Source organism: Aspergillus melleus (genome assembly GCF_016097325.1).
Source record: "Aspergillus melleus strain CBS 546.65 chromosome Unknown contig4, whole genome shotgun sequence".
Lineage (NCBI taxonomy): Eukaryota > Fungi > Ascomycota > Eurotiomycetes > Eurotiales > Aspergillaceae > Aspergillus > Aspergillus melleus.
Window position 1 is genome coordinate 264,304 of NW_025763373.1, and position 16,491 is coordinate 280,794.

Sequence of the window (16,491 nt, forward strand, 5' to 3'; positions counted from 1 at the left end):
GTTAGGATGCTACATTGAATCTGAAATGAAAGGTACACGAAATTGTCATTAGGCATCAAATACAAGGCAAATTCCGTTAGAATCACCCCAGAAGTCTCTCCTTCAGCTGCAATCCCAAATGCCAGATCCATGGCCTAACCTTCTCCCCAGTCACTCCATTCATGTAGCCCACTCCGCCAGCCACAGCACCTACCAGTCCAAGAACCAAAGCCGTATAACTAATTGGTATCTCCTCTACGACCCTACCAATGTACACATTCCTCCCCTTAACCAGCTCCTTGCCAGTTCCCTCAACGATGTAGTCATCCCAACGGACCCGGGACATTTGTTTCTGGTACTGCACTGCTGTCCCGGACCAGTTCTGTGTAACCCGGCCATTTTCGGCCTTATACCAGCTATGGCACGCCGGGTCTGCGAAACTGCTTTTCGCCAGCCGAGCTTGAACATCATCGTCCCATTTTTGGACGACGTCAGGTCGAGGTGTGATCACCAGAGATTTGCCCGATTTCTTGGCCTTGATGACTCCGTGGATAAGGGTGGACAAGTAACGGGATTGCGCTTCGATCATGAGAACGATAGAGTTGTGGCCTGTCCATGTCAGTAATGCATTTTGCAAGGTCAGGCTGAGGATAGAGAGAAGCATACTCACCAAGATTCGTGTTCGGCCCATACAACATCCCGAAATTAGGCATATCCTCCACCACGGCTCCCTTGTACGCCTTAGGTCCATCCTTCCAAACATCGGAGATAGAACGACCGCCTGCTCCGAAAACCTTAATGGGGTACAAGAAGTCGACGGTCCGGAACCCTGTCGCTATGACAATCATATCGAACTCCTTGACCTCGCCATCTTCTGTCTGGACGCCGGACGCTGTTAGCCCATGAATAGGTCTGGTATCCAGATCCACGTGCTTCTGGTTCAAAGTGGGATAGTAATCGTCAACGATGATAACTCGCTTACAACCCGGCGCGTAGTCCGGGACCAGCTTGTCCCATAATTCAGGCTTGTCGGGTAGCTGGGCTTTCATGGCTGCTATAGAGTTTCTTCGGAAATAGTTCGAGAACCAGGACTCGGGGATGGCGAGACCCATGTGCGTCAACTCACGGTACTGCATTTGAAGGGAGCGCTTGAGCCACCGGAGGGGTGGGACTCGTGAGAGAAGGAACTTCTGGACCGCGGAGACGGGTTTGTCGTTGCGCTCAATGAGCCAGTTAGGGGTTCGTTGATATACAGTGAGGTGCGAGACGGAGGGTGCGATTGCGCCGATGACTTGAACGGCTGTCGGGCCTGGTGGAATTGATACAAGTCAGCTTCTCATTCCTGGAGGGGAGGATGCTATGAGAAAGGACTGACCATTTCCGATCACGGCTACGCGCTTTTCGGTGAAATCATAAGTCCAATCCCATCGTGCCGAGTGCATCAGTTTCCCTGTGAAGTCATCTAGACCTGGGTACGAGGGCCACTTCGGGATATTCAGCTGGCCCACGGCGGAGATCAAAAAGTCGGTGGTTATCTGGTAGGACTCTATATATTGTCTGTCTTTGACCCCGGCGACCTCCACATCTACCGTCCATTGCAGTTTCTCGTCATCCCAGCGGGCTGCTTGAACGACCGAGTTAAACCGGATGTATTTGAAGAGACGGTACTTCTCCGCGACGCCTATAAGATATTCCTGGGTTGAGCATTAGTCGGTATTCTGAGGATTAGTTGATCGGGATATGTACGAGAATCTCTTCCTGTCCAGGATGTTCTCTCGACCAGTCGGACTTTTGTTCGAAGGAGAAACTGTATAGCGTACTCCAGACTGGCAGAGTTAGCGAAGTTCTTGCGGGCTTAGTTGGGCGCTTACCATCGCACGCGCATCCAGGATACTTATTATCAAACCAAGTCCCGCCAACCTGACTTCCTTTCTCGAGAATCACGAAGTTCCGACACGGTGTTCTCTTGAGAAGATCAATCGCCATACACAAGCCTATGTTGACGTGATTTAGCCAACCACCCCTTGCTTCCCAAACAAACAAACAACGTACCCGAAAAGCCCGCCCCGATGATCACCACCGTCGACTGCGTGAAGTCCTTGTTGCCCACATTGCGTGAAATCCGAGTATCAGCCATTCTGAAGCGATGCGACCGCGGCCTTTGAGAGTCACATTCCAGCGACCTCGCATCAGCGCCTAGCAGGCAATATAACGGTGCATGCAGGTGGTGCGATGCAACCTCGGCTACTAGCTCGGTTACGCATGTTGAATGAGAAGAAGCTGCAGACAGCGCTTACACCACGCCTTGGCTGAGGGGTTAATCACGTTCAACTGAGGGGGACGAAGCGTCGGTTCATATTGCTTCTAAACGTAATCAAGCCATCCGCGGCATCATAAAGACTGCGTCATAATGATCAACATATTCATGCCCCTCATATTGTCGACCCGAGGCTTAACTGTGCAGCATTCACCCCTTCGCCGTCGATGAGCTGGACAGCTAAAACTGCAGACTTTCCTGACTTATGAGTGACAGTAATAAGAGTCACGTAAGACCGACGGCGTCTCTTCACGGCGCCATCCTAGTCCGACCGGTGAAGGTTCAACCTGGCCTTGATGGTGGGCAGCCACACCTCAGTGGCTGGCTGTGGACTGTTCTGCAAAAGAAAAAGAAGAGGCAAGAGACGAGGTAAATGGCCGAGCCCAGTCATCCTCGCCCTATTGCCCTCTATCCCTGGCGTGCACGTCTAGAATTTTGTTCAGGTCAGAAACCCTGAAGAAAGTCAGATATTCAGCCACACTAATTTCTGACGGTGGCGTGGGCCTTATTCTTCCTTGGCCTTGTAATACTCCACAGATGGTTAGTATATGCGAGGCTGAAGGCTGATTGGAGATTTTAGATCATCGCACACTTCGTCACTTCGTCCTACAGTGGACTGTTGCAACCAGCGAAGGGGAACAGAATGTGCGGTTCTTGCCGGCAAAAGACTTGTGGTTGCTGGTGACGGACAGAATCTGACCTGTCGATTCTTTACTCCGGTTTAACTAGTTGTACGTAAGCTTTTAATATCTTATCACAAATGTGGCGTCGAGTTAGGGTGATGGGAACTAGTTCTAGTATGAACTCCGTTTCTATATTGGTGTTGTAAGGAGGAAGGCACAATTCTTAGCCTATCGCTTCTTCTGCAAGGTCCGCATTCTGATCATGTCGACAAGCTCAGTCTTACGGTTATTGGTCTGATTAGACCAAAGTTTTGGTCACGGTCTGATTTATGTCTGGACTATATCTATCTAGACTATGTAATTCTCACGAAAATCTGAACACAATGGCTTTGTTATTGGATTGCTTCCCAGTGCCCTGAGGAACGAAGCAGCCAACCTTCACCATAGTTGGTGGTTTATGCGGGCTATGAATTGTATATTTTAGTGAGATTGTTTACTCCATATGAGCGCTGGCCATATCTAGGCGATGCTCGTCACATAGAAAATCCCTGCATGTGGAAAGCACATAGCTGGTAAATCCAGGATCTTTTTTTTTGAGCGGTGGATTTAAGTCTCGATTAAATTCACGTTTGTTACTAGCACTTGACATGTATGATTTTGGTAGGGTTCATCAATTCTTTGAAGACAAAGTGGTGATCCATGCGCCCGGGCGGCTACGGGTGAAACCAGCTTTATCTTGCCGCATCACCACCTCAGCATTTTCCACCATCTCCCCTTCATCTTCTCCCAACATGGATCTATCACTATTCTGCCAAAGTAATACTCTTTACACACAAGAAGAACTATCAAGATATCGACCTGGGGGTTATCATCCAGTCAAGCTTGGGGACACATTCCAAAACGGTCGCTACGAAATACGTCATAAGCTAGGATGGGGTGGCTTTTCGACCGTATGGCTGGCGAGAGACAAACTGTTGGTCCATGCATACACACTTGGGATCCTCTAGGCCGTAGCTAACAGTAGACCAGTCGAGATCAATGGGTCTCTTTAAAGATCATGGCGTCACGGTCGCAAGCATCTCAGGAGCTGCAAAATCTTGAGCACCTGCAGAGGCATTCTCGCGGCACACTTGCTTCGAACTATATTGTTCAACTTCTCGATTGCTTTACCCACGAAGGTCCAATTGGAGTCCACCAATGCCTTGTTTCTGAACTACTGGGCCCGACCGTTGATAAGGTCCTGGCCGACTACCGTTGGGGCAACGACAAGCTCGACTCGGAAACCGTACTTCGCATGTGTACGCAACTTTTGACGGCCGTCAGGTTCATCCATAGCGCCGGAATGGGCCACGGAGGTGAGATCATGCTGCGCCAGCAATTTGTTTGCGATCCAGCATCATTATACTTACTTCGCATTAGACATCAGTGGTCGGAATATCGCATTTACCTGCACCCAACTATCTAATATGACAGAGGAGCAACTTTTCGAAGTTCTTGGTGTCCCGGAAATTGCTCCACTAGCTCGTATTGATGGCACGCCTTTAGAAAATGGTCTACCATCCCAGCTGGTCAAGGCAACAGAATGGACGGATTGGATTGACGAGGACGATGAAGACATTCGGCTTCTTGATTTTGGGGAAAGTTTTCTCCAAGGGGAAGAGCCTACAAGGCTGGCTCAGCCGGGTATATTGCGAGTACCGGAAACCATTTTCACGGATTCGTTTGGTTATCGCGTCGACTTATGGCGAACGGGTTGCATGGTACGTCAAAGTACCTTTTTGTAGCAAGTTACTGATGTTTAGATTTATTCCTTCCTGCTCACAAACTTTCCATTCTGGTATCTGGGCAAGGATGAAGACTTAGTTCTCCAAATGATTAACTTCGTGGAGACGTTGCCGACCGAATGGGAGTCTCAATGGAAGTCCATGAAGATGAACTCTCTCCACGATTTAGAGATCGAAGAAGGTAAGGGCACTGATCGGTCATGAGCGTTTGCTAACTGGCCTCAAAGATTGCGACACGCCGAAACTTGAACGGAAGTTTGCAGAAGTGCCTGATCCCTCCCTCAAACCTCTACTAGAAGTGATACAAGGATTGATGCGGTTCCTGCCATCACGTCGCTTTACTGCGGATGAGGCACTCAACTTGGTGGACAGCATTAGAGAATACTAAAGCAGCTTTGATTCGCGCAACTCATCTGAATGGTTCTTTGCAACCTGCAAGCTGCAACCACCTTCACCCCTTTGCGCCAAGACATATACCCCTGTTCTTTCCCCACCGTGCCAGCTCATCAACAGCGAGAAATACCTTTTCCCTGTCTCTCCCCGGCCATTATTGACTACGAAAGGGAAAAAATCTTTCCAGCACCATGCCTCTCAGCGGACAGGTTCAGAGGAATTAAACACAGGTTGTTTCAATCCGCTCCAGACGAAAGGTATCAATAAACACCGAATAGGTCCGTGACATCAGTAGACAAAGCGAGTCAGAGGGAGGGACAGGCCAGCCCGGTCGGAAACCAACAGAATACACATGTTGTGTCTCTTTGGGAACAGGCATACAAGCTCATTGACAGAGACCTAAAAGATCAATATGAAAAGATTCTTTCCGAAGAATGGGAGAAGCTCAGTGAGTCTTTCGGGCTGACTCAAAGTCATTCAATCATAGTCAAGGTGCTGAGTTGTGTCATTAGAACCCGAAGACAAAATCACCGATCGCAGGGAACAGCAGAGCGCTATAATCGAAAGAAGCCTGCAGAAGCTCGACACAGAGAAATCTGGCGTCAAAGAAGGCGTCGCAAAATTTGCGAAATGCGCACAGTCCGTCAAGGAGTTTGTTGACGCGGCGGTCAAGGCATCGCCAGAAGCCTCGTTGGTCTGGGCAGGTGTTTGTGTCGCTCTTCCCTTATTGACAAATCCCCAAGCCGCTTCGGATGCCAACAAGTCCGGGTTCCACTACGTGACCTCTCGACTGGCCTACTATCTCGAACTCGAGCATCTTCTCTGGCCTGTTGATGGACGCGAAGAACAGCAAATTGCGAAATTGGAAATCAAGTTCTTAGACAGCTGGACTGAGCTGTACAAGAAGCTGTTGGAGTTCCAATTCGAGAGCGTTATCCGAATTCATAGTAGGCACCTTGCAAAGGATATATTTGGCCTTCAAGACTGGGAAGGAATGATCACCAGCATCAAGGAGCTGGAAGCGATGGTGGACAGAGACGCACAACAGATTAATGCCTCGCTGTCACGACAAGACCTGGAACAAATTCGAACAAATTCAGACGGCCTGATTGATTCAATGCGCGAATATTAAAATGGATGTGGCCGGACGACAATTCAAAATTACCGTGAATCAACTAGAGATTCAAAAGCAAATCCTGGACCGACTCCCTGATAAAGAGAAGGAATGCCTGCAATCATTCCGTCTGGCGAGGGATGATCGAGACGACACCTACGAATGGTACAAGAACAGAGTTCAACAGCGGACAGAAGGAACATGTAAATGGTTTTTATCACAACCCAACTATACGAACTGGCGGAAGCAGGAGACAGGGCTGCTTATCGTTTCAGCCGACCCAGGTTGTGGCAAATCTGTCCTCGCCAGATACCTGATCGATAGTGAATTTGAAAAGGCCAAATCGTCAGCCAGAGTCTGCTATTTCTTCTTCAAACATCGGGATCAAGATACCCAGAAACAAGCACTCTGTGCCTTCCTGCATCAAATGCTTTGCTTCAGACCGGAGTTGATTGAGCATGCTATTCCTGCCTTTGACAGCAACGGGGAGAACCTGATTAATGTGACCCACGATCTATGGAATATTTTCGCAAAAGTGGCGACGGACCCCCGAATGGGGCATGTGGTGTTTGTCTTGGATGCAATGGACGAATGCAAAGAGCGGGATTGGAATGGTCTTGTCACTGAACTAAAATCGCGAATTCCGCTAAAGCAAAGAACGAGTCATGTCAGCATTCTTTTAACCACAAGGCCAAACGACAATGTTCTGTCCAGCTTTTACGATCTCATGGATGAATTCCCTGAGATTCGGATTCCTGGGGAAAAGGAGTCCGAGAGGATTGCGGAAGAAGTGAACCTCGTGATCAAAGATCGGGTCCATGAACTGGGTGTAAAGAAGAGATTGAATCAAAGATTGAAAGATCACTTGGAAGAGAAATTACTGAGGATGCCACATCGGACCTACTTGTGGGTATACCTTGTGTTCGAATACCTGGATACACACTCGTTTGAGAAGCGCACAACCAGCATCGATAGAATTATCGACAACTTTCCAACGGGTCTCAATTCAGTATACGAAAACCTTCTCTTGAGATCCGAGAACAGGTACATGGCCCGAAAGGCATTTTGTATCATTCTAGCCGCGACTAGGCCACTGAATGTGCAGGAAATGAACATAGCTGTCCATGTCGACAAGTCATCTACCGACCTTGATGACCTCGAAAGCAATGAGGACTTTGAAATTACCCTGAGGAACTGGTGTGGTCTGTTGGTATCCATCAACGCAGATAAAGTATATCTTCTGCATCAAACAACACGCGAATACTTGCTCCAGGCAGGGCTTTCCGGTTGCGCAGACGGCCAAGATGGGCCAATCACTATGCAAGAAGCACATGCAGTTCTTGCATTCAGTTGTATTGGTTTCCTTGAACTGGCGCAGCAGAAACCCGAATTTCTTGATTATTCGATCAATAATTGGACGACTCACACCCGTGACTCGTCTCTAAACCGTGACCGGAGCCTTTCACCGAGGTTGGAAAAGCTCTGCGACCCTCATGAAGGGACTGCCGGCCGCTGGATCCCTCACTATCAAGGGCAGGAAGACTGTCAGTTTTCCTACCCATGGCAAAACATCGACCTCGAGCATATCAATACCTTGTGGATAGCCTCCGCGTTTGGAATGACTGCACCAGTAGAGCAGATACTGCGGCGAGGCGAGGTCAACGATGTGGTTGATAGATTCGAAAGAAATGCTGTTTTAATGGCTGCTCACGGCGGCCATGACTCGGTCCTCAAACTCCTGGTCGATTCAAACCAATTCGATGTTAACTGTCGTGACTTCTGGGAGTTGATAGCATTGAGCTTCGCTGTCATGTTAGGGGGCCTAGCATCAGTCAAGGTTCTGTTGGATTGCGGAAAGCTCGATTTGGGCCCCAAGGAATTGATTGTACCATTCCAGAGCGCGATTGAAAGTGGGGATGAGGAGGTTCTCAGACTGCTGCTGTGCTCTGAGAAAGTTAGCGACATTGACTTCAGATCCCCCAAGGGAGACACGCCATTGATTATGGCCTGCCGAATAGGGAATAAGGGGATCGTAAACCTCGTACTTGATTCAGGGAAAGCCAATCTCAATCTCCGCGGAAGTGGTGGGTCAACGGCTCTGGCTGTCGCTACAAGAGAAGAACAGGAAGGAATCGTAAGGCTTTTGCTAGGCACCAAAACAGTTGATGCTAATGCACCCGACGACAATGGCTGGACGGCGTTCTTGCGTGCTGCTGATACAAGAAACGTGACTATCATCCAGCTTTTCATAGATTCAGGCAAGGTTGATTATACCAAAAAGCTGAATGACGATTCGACAGCATTGCATCTGGCGGTACAAAACAACAGTGTAGACGCCGTTAAAGCACTGCTACCTGTTACAGTTCAAGTAGATGCGCTAGATGACGAGCAATGTACTCCCTTGATCTATGCTGCTTGGAATGGGTATGAGAATGTTACTAGACTCCTGCTTGAGTCGGGAGGGGTTGATGTTAATTTGAGTGGAGGGGTATCGGACACAACTCCACTATCCTTAGCCAGATCAAGTGGCCATGATGACATTGTCAAGTTACTTCTCGAGTTTGGAGCCATCGATGATTAGCTACATTGGTAGGAATCAAAGGAAAGGTGAAAATATAAAGATTCCTTCACATATCGCATTCCACCCTTGAGCACGTTACTCAACCAGAATTGCATCACTCCATATCTTTACCTCCCATTCTCTAAACAACTCCCATGCGCTCAATGCTCAATGCTCGCGGAGCCTGGTCAATTAATTTGTTAAAGAGTCTTTGCCCCAAATCGTGCGCGGTTTGAATAGAACCGCCAGATCCAACGCAGACGCTCTACGCAGTAGATCCCCTTCACAAATGCGGCATGTAGGATGGAAAATGATCATACATCGATGTAATCCGAACTACAGCTACTGAGATGTCCAAGTTCCTTTATATCCTTATTTGGACGCAGCCGATGTTCTGCTCGAGTTACTTCGTTGGGGAACCGGGTATTTGTTCCTCTTCTCCGGGGGGTCCATTGATGCCTCGGCACAAAGGAAGACCGAAAGACGGCTATTTACAGCTGGCCGGATATTTAGTTTATTTTGATTTTCTCGACCACCTTGCAGAATAATTTCAAACGCAATAGAGCCTCGTCAAAGGGAAAAGAAATGGGGACTGGAAAAAGGAAAAGGAAAAGAAATCTGGGACAGATCAGGGGCAAAAGAAAACCCTTCACCCAGAGCCACTGACAACTTGAAACCCCGTCACAACAACGATAACAAAAAAAGAACAGCTCAGAAAAATCTAGTTATCAGATCCATTTGCTAGCCTGAAAAACCGTGCTCCAAATTCCCGGCAGTACTCAGCCTGCACGGCAATTTAAACGAACCGAACCAAGCAAAAGAGCGAACTACAAACAGCCTCGAGGAAACGAAAAAAGTAAATACCTCATGGACCCAGCACGCTCAGGCGTACGACTGACAAATCCCAAACCCGGAAAGCAAGCAAAAAAATCCTGCATCTCCCGTGTCTCCAAAAAGATCTACACCCCTAGTCCTCGGCACTTACGAAAACACCCGGTCAAAACACCCGGCGGCCAAATATCCGGCCTGAAAACATCCGCAGAAGAAACATCCGGGCGAGAAGATCAACAAAACCGGATATTTGGTGGATACAGATCAGCTCAGAGAGACCCGAACTGGATCAGATGAAAAAAAGAAAGCACACTAAGTACCAGGTCCACAGGGGGGAACATCAATCCGCTAAGGAGTAAACTTTGGATGACGATGTTAGCGTCAATGGCCCGCCGATGCAAGTGGGGACTGACTCGGGACTTGCTCGATTTTCAATTCCAGAAATGGGTGCCATTTGGGTCGAATCGGTAAATGCCGTGTGGCCAATGGGCTCGGGGGAAGAAGGCACAGGACCTGGGTAAGTTGGTTAGATCTAAGATGCAAAGTTTAACATGGAAATTTCTACGGGAGAAATGTAAACAAAGTAAACCCGACTGTCTCACCGGACTGCCTAGATCTTGCCTGTTACCAGTTATCTATCCAGTCGAGAAAGTCCAAGCTTGAAGCAATTCACTCAATCTACTGTCTCTGGCGCCTTGCATTAAATTAGGTCAGATCAGGGGAAGACACAGAAGCTGCAACATGGTCCGTGATCCTTCGCGCTGGTGATTATTTGAAAATCCTCAAAAAAACCGGAGAAAGACTTCCGATACTAAAAGACGGGATGTGGAGCACGGCTTAGAAGTGGTTGCATCCCGTCTTCCGATTGGCGGAACCACTTACCGTACTTTGATGGCTCTTCCCCCTGGATGCCTGATCCACGAGGCATTGGTGTTATTGTTGTTGCTGTTGTACGAAGCGAAGTCGGTTTGTTGGCGTAGTGCAAGTGGTTTAGTATTGGGCTCCGGTAGCAGTTCTGCTTATGTGCTCCTACATTGAATCATCTATGACGGAATTGGAAAGCTTATAGTGTATTGGACTAAGTAGAATAATAGCCAGTCATATGGCATTCGGAAAATATATATTCGGTGGTCTAAAGAATTGTTCTTCAAATTAAAATACACATCTATATACACAACACCATTTTATCAAATAAACAAGACCAAATCTACAACTTCGCAGCCCGATCCAACTTCTTCAACTCCCTCCGCAAAATCTTCCCCGACGGGTTCCTAGGAATTGCATCCATAAAATGCACGCCACCCCTCAACTTCTTATAACTAATAACCTTCTCCGCCACAAACGCAATGATCTCATCCGCCAACGGCTTACCAGCCGAATACCCCGGCGCAGGAACCACATAAGCCCTGGGCAACTCCGTCCCAGACTGTCCGCTCTTAATACCCGTCACGGCAACATCGGCCACGCCGAGATGACCCAATGCAATATCCTCCAGCTCAGCCGGCGCGACCTGGAAACCATTATACTTGATGAGTTCCTTCACGCGGTCGGTGATGAAGAAGTGGCCGTCTTTGTCTTCGTAGCCCACGTCGCCGGTCTTGTAGTATCCGTCTTCGGAGAAGGACTCGGCGTCGGCTTTTGGGTTGTTCAGGTATCCGAGGAACACGTTGGGACCCTTGACCCAGAGTTCGGCGGAGCGGCCAGTTTCGCCTTCCACGGGGACGTATTTGGCCGTCATGTTGGGGAGGAGACGGCCGACGGAGCCGGGGTGTGAGCGCGCTTCGGACCATGTCTAAGGGTGTAAGCGTTAGCGATCGATTTAAACTGAGGGAATGAGTATGGTGGGTATTGAACGTACCTGCATGTGAGTGCACGGGGCGCATTCGCTCATTCCGTAGGCCTGGCGGACCGAGAGGTCGAGCTTTTCGCGCAGGGCGTGGATGAGTTCCGTGGCGAGGGGCGCAGCAGCGGAGAGCATCATGCGCAGAGATCGTAGGTCGTATTGCGACACACGGGGGTTGGATACCAGTTCCAGGATAACAGGAGGCACGACGTACGCGTAGGTGATGCGCTGGTCTTGCACGGTGCGGCAGAAGGCGTCAAATTGGAAGCGCGGCATGACAAAAGTGTGTAGACCGAGGTAGATAGTGTGGTTGAGGAGATAAGTGAGGCCTGGAGTACGTCAGATGCGATCTCTCGTCCAAATTTCAGGAGGAACGTACCGTAAATATGGAAGAATGGGAGAAGCGCAAGAGCGCGATCCCCCTCGCCATTGAGGCCCTTGTTCCAGGCGAGAACGCCCTGATCGACGGATGCCGACTGCAACAGATTTGCGACCATGTTGCGATGCGACAGCATCACACCCTTGGGCAGACCCGTCGTGCCGGACGAGTAGACCAAAAAGGCCAGGTCGGTGTCCGGTCGCGCGACGGGCGCCTTGTGCGGTCCGTAAGTGACGCCATCCTCAGCCATATCGCGCGGCAGCTCATCGAGGATGAGAACGCGATCAGCCGGCAGACCGGCCTTCTTCGCAGCCTCCATGGCCACGGGGTACTGCGCGCGCTGCGTCACCAGAGCCTTCGCCTTCGCATCTTTCAGCGGGTGTAGCAGCTCCTCGGCACGGTAGCTGGGGTTGATAGGGCAGACAACACCGCCGATAGCCAGGGTACCCCAGATCAGAGGAGGCAAATCAATAGAGTTAGGGGCAAAGACAGCCAGCACGTCGCCATTCTGCCAGTTCCATTTGCGGCGCAGCGAGTGGCCAAAAGTCAAAGCCTGCTGCCGAATCTGTCCATAGTTCAGGGAGCGACCGGTGTCAGCATCGGTGAACAGGGCTGCAGCGATCGGATTAGCGGGATTAATCAAGGGATGGTATGCAGAGCGTTGACGTACCCTTCTGCTCGGGATACGGGCGGTCGCCACGTTCGAAGAGAAAGGACCAGAGGTCGACAGAGGGCACATCGATGGCAGGAAATGGCGATGTCATGATGGGCTTGTGATGGGAGTTGATGGGAGAGTGAGAAAATGCAAAAGACATGGGAGGACGAAGTGAGACCAGCTCGTACGGGTAAATTCGATTTCTGACAGCGAATGCAATGCAATCGAATGCGATTGTAGTCTAGATGAGGCCCGTGGTTGAGCTCAAATTCCTGGCTCCACTTGTGGAAAAAAGAAAAAAGAACAGCTTAGCCATTGTTGCTTTTACCGAGTGATCGGCACAATGCTCAGCTCCACTTGCGCCAACAAGTACCTTGCGCTAGTCTTTCTTCTAAACAAATAAATGCCGGATCAGGCCCATCTTGCCATCGCCTGAATCAATCAGAGGCGTGAGTTAGGGTTTGCCGCACAGCGTGACCCGCTTCCTCCTCCAGCTGAAACCTGCTCCTGGGCAATCATTTAGCCTTTGATCCAAGTGGTTCTGTTCCGATCGACGAGATGTGATTTTTCTTTTTCCTTCTGCTCGATCGCTGGTCCAGTTAAGGCATCTCCACTGTCTTCCAACTTGATCATTGGCGTCGGTGAGCGTCCACACAGCATAGATTCCTTCTAGCGGCTCGTGCTTTTCGACTCCGTCCACGACACTATCAGATATCCACGGCTGAGACCTGCACGCTAACTTGCAAATGATACTATTCCCGGGCCAAGGTTCGTCAGCGGGTATCGACGGTCTGATGCCGAGTCCACCTGGATCGATGATCATGTTCCTGCTTGTCGGTGGAGCGATCTCGACCGAGTTGTTGGTTTTGTTTGGGAAATGCATTTTTCTAAGATCCACCGGTGAATATACTGGCGAAATGTTCAGGATTCACAGTGCATGAACCTGAAGTCATGAACAAAATTCTAGGATCGCAGCTCACTATTAAACGTTGTTATAGAGATCTCGTGGAACTTCACTTCAAATGGAATACAAGAAAAGAGCTGCGTCTGAAAATCTGAGACCTGTGACAGCGAGCATCTCCGTATACGACCGTATCCCAGTCCCACGATCTTCCCCCTGAGCGAAACAGCGGATAATTCCTGACACCATGGATTTACAATTCACCTCCATGCTAATCTTGCTCATCCACATCCACTCGGTTCAAGTCGTGGATCCCACCCCCGACTCGGCAAGATCTGGGAAAATCCGATAGAGCAGGTCATCCCCCTGCCTCTGCTCCTGCCGCGTATAAAGCTCAGCAGCTGTCCTCTTTGTCCAAGGACTTTCTTGACAGCCATCTCTCCTCACACATCATCCACAATGCCTGCCCTTCCATCTACCCCTACTCACTTGGCCACGACCTGCCGGACGTGGAACCGTCTGCAGGACATTAAGGCCAAGAAGGACCTCCAGCTGGATGGAAACAGTCTCGACATTGCGTCGGTGGTTGCCGTTGCCTAGTATGTTTCCTACTGGTCGGATTTAGTTCCTTCTGTGTTCTTTCTAACAATCTACCTTTAGCCATGACTGCATTCCCGAACTCTCGTCAGACCCCAATGTCATCGACAGCATCACCTCCAGCGTTGATGTCCTGATGGACCACCTGGACCACGGATACTGCGTCTACGGTACGTCATCATCCATCCTATGTCTACATAGCCTAAGAACAACGTGATTGATTCTGTCTATTTAGGTGTCAACACCGGATTTGGCGGAAGTGCCGACTCTCGTACGGACCGTGCCACCTCCCTCCAGGCTGCTCTTCTGCAGCTCACTCAGGCTGGCGTTTTGGTCGCTGCCGACAAGAACCAGCCCACAGATACGGCTTCACCCGGAGCCCACTCCATGCCCTCTCCCTGGGTGCGCGCGTCCATCGCCGTCCGTGCCAACAGCAATGCCCGTGGCCACTCCGCCGTCACCATCAAGGTGCTCGAGGGTCTCCTGCTGCTGCTCAAGCACCGCATCACTCCCATCATCCCCCTCCGTGGCTCCGTCTCCGCCTCCGGAGATCTCATGCCCCTGTCCTACATTGCCGGCGCCGTCGAGGGCAGCCCCGACATCTTCGTCCAGGTCGCCGACCCCAAGGCTCCCTCCAACCCCCGCATCATGACCGCTCGCGACGCTCTGCGTGAGGCCGGTATCGAGGCCCGCACCATGGGTCCCAAGGAGGGTCTCGGTCTTGTCAACGGTACCGCTGTCTCCGCCGGTGTTGCCAGCTTGGCTCTGCACGAGTCGCACCAGCTCGCCGTCCTCGTCCAGGCGCTCTCCGCCATGGGTGTCGAGGCCATGACCGGCACCGCCGAGAGTTTCCACCCCTTCATCCAGGCCACCCGTCCCCACGACGGCCAGGTCGAGTGTGCCCGCAACGTTCTCTCCCTTCTCCAGGGCTCGCAGCTCGCCGTTGGTGTCCAGCGTGAGAAGGACCGCAAGCGCTCCGGCCTCATCCAGGACCGCTATGCCTGGCGCAGTGTCCCCCAGTGGGTCGGTCCCCAACTCGAGGACCTTATGCTCGCCGACCGCCAGGTCTCCGTCGAGCTAAATTCGTCCTGCGATAACCCTCTCGTCGACACCGTCAACAGCGAGATCTACTGCGGTGCCAACTTCCAGGCCGCGGCCGTCACCTCCGCCATGGAGAAGACCCGTCTCTGCTTGCAGATGATCGGTAAGCTCATCTTCGCTCAGGCCACCGAGCTGGTTGACCCCAACTACAACAACGGTCTGCCCACCAACCTCGTCGCCGACGACCCGTCGCTCTCCTTCACCATGAAGGGTGTCGACATCTCCATGGCCGCCTACATGGCCGAGCTGGCGTACGTCGCTCACCCCGTCAGCGCGCACGTCCAGACCGCCGAGATGCGCAACCAGGCTGTCAACTCCCTGGCTCTCGTCTCCGGCCGCTACACCATGCAGGCCGTCGAGCTCGTTTCCTTGATGAGCTCCGCCTACCTCTACATCGCCTGCCAGGCTCTCGACCTGCGCGCCATGCACATCCGCTTCCTCGAGCGCGTCACGCCCCGTCTGGAGCACCTCACCAACAGCACCGTTGGCGCCTCTCTCCCCACGACGGAACAAACCTCTCTCTGCGCCTCCGTCCTCACCACCATCACCAAGACGTGGCCCACGACCACCCGTATCCCCATCGCCGACCGCTGCTCCACCACTGCGCAAACGGCCATCCCCGTCATCGTCAACGCCGCCGCCTCGTCCTCGGCCCTCCGCCTCTCCGACCTCAGCGAATGGCAACGTCAAGCCACCGCCATTATCCAGGAGACCTACGACGAGACCTCCGCGGCCTTCATCGCGAACCCCCACACGACCGAGCTGCTCGGCCACGGCGCCAAGGTCCTCTACCAGACCGTGCGTTACGACCTCGGCGTCCCCTTCCACCAGGGCTTCATTGAACACCCTACGCCCGAGAGCACGGAGCTGGACGGCCGTGACAAGAAGACCGTTGGTTCGTGGATCTCGAAGATCTACGAGAGCCTCCGTCGTGGTGAACTCCAGGGTGGATTGATGAAGGTGTTGCAGGAGGTTGCTTAGATGAGTGATTTTTTGGCTAGCGTTGATGGTGTTATGGGTATAAAAGTGTGATGGTTTCCTTTTGTTATCTTCTTTTGTCGAATATTTAATCTACATATATAGAGAGTATAATAATTTCATGAGCTATAGATTGCATTTGTCTTTCCTCTTCTTTGCTTGTAGTGAGCGATATTATTCCAGATCTTTGTATATTGCTAAGGCCTTTATCCACATCTACCCGGCTATGCGCTCATACATTCTGTGCAACCCGCTCGTCCATATGAAAAGAGAGTAGAGTAATCATTTAGAAAATTTTTTCTTATACCTCTTATCAAAAAATATCTATTACCAGTGTATCGGTTGGGAAATTGTTGAAAGAAGTATCTTTCGTATTTCACTTCTATCGCGCTGTTCTATCCAGTTACTGGGGAGAATACAGAGTCTGGCTGATAGT

The 16,491-nt window shown here is 50.9% G+C and overlaps 5 protein-coding genes across 7 annotated transcripts; 3 read left to right on the top strand and 2 right to left on the bottom strand.

Annotated features, from left to right (window-relative positions):
• Positions 1-82: 82 nt before the first annotated feature.
• Positions 83-2,800, bottom strand: LDX57_007023 (flavin-containing monooxygenase; the record flags this gene model as incomplete). 3 transcript variants are annotated; one of them, XM_046088745.1, is made up of 6 exons in its annotated part: positions 2,032-2,800; positions 1,851-1,973; positions 1,726-1,805; positions 1,355-1,673; positions 650-1,288; positions 83-588 (listed from the first exon to the last, which is right to left on the bottom strand). In XM_046088745.1, the coding sequence occupies exons 1-6, from the start codon at positions 2,114-2,116 to the stop codon at positions 83-85; spliced, it is 1,752 nt and encodes a 583-aa protein (XP_045944715.1). In that variant the 5' UTR covers positions 2,117-2,800. The 3 variants fall into 3 exon arrangements, with proteins under 3 accessions (XP_045944715.1, XP_045944716.1, XP_045944717.1); XM_046088746.1 differs by having other exon boundaries at positions 1,851-2,800; XM_046088747.1 differs by having other exon boundaries at positions 1,355-2,800.
• A 910-nt stretch (positions 2,801-3,710) lies between these two features.
• LDX57_007024 (uncharacterized protein) lies at positions 3,711-6,787 on the top strand (the record flags this gene model as incomplete). The annotated part of the gene is made up of 6 exons (XM_046088748.1): positions 3,711-3,892; positions 3,949-4,274; positions 4,339-4,679; positions 4,722-4,884; positions 5,503-5,544; positions 5,609-6,787. The coding sequence occupies 6 exons, from the start codon at positions 3,711-3,713 to the stop codon at positions 6,226-6,228; spliced, it is 1,674 nt and encodes a 557-aa protein (XP_045944718.1). The 3' UTR covers positions 6,229-6,787.
• Positions 6,788-6,822: 35 nt separating this feature from the next.
• On the top strand, positions 6,823-8,791 carry LDX57_007025 (ankyrin repeat domain-containing protein; the record flags this gene model as incomplete). The annotated part of the gene is made up of 1 exon (XM_046088749.1): positions 6,823-8,791. The coding sequence occupies exon 1, from the start codon at positions 6,938-6,940 to the stop codon at positions 8,789-8,791; it is 1,854 nt and encodes a 617-aa protein (XP_045944719.1). The 5' UTR covers positions 6,823-6,937.
• Positions 8,792-10,808: 2,017 nt separating this feature from the next.
• LDX57_007026 (acyl--CoA ligase) lies at positions 10,809-12,587 on the bottom strand (the record flags this gene model as incomplete). Its single annotated transcript, XM_046088750.1, has 4 exons — positions 10,809-11,393; positions 11,460-11,773; positions 11,824-12,435; positions 12,494-12,587. The coding sequence occupies 4 exons, from the start codon at positions 12,585-12,587 to the stop codon at positions 10,809-10,811; spliced, it is 1,605 nt and encodes a 534-aa protein (XP_045944720.1).
• A 1,251-nt stretch (positions 12,588-13,838) lies between these two features.
• LDX57_007027 (uncharacterized protein) lies at positions 13,839-16,058 on the top strand (the record flags this gene model as incomplete). Its single annotated transcript, XM_046088751.1, has 3 exons — positions 13,839-13,978; positions 14,040-14,146; positions 14,212-16,058. 3 exons carry the CDS (start codon positions 13,839-13,841, stop codon positions 16,056-16,058), a joined length of 2,094 nt encoding a protein of 697 aa, XP_045944721.1.
• Between the last annotated feature and the right edge of the window lie 433 nt (positions 16,059-16,491).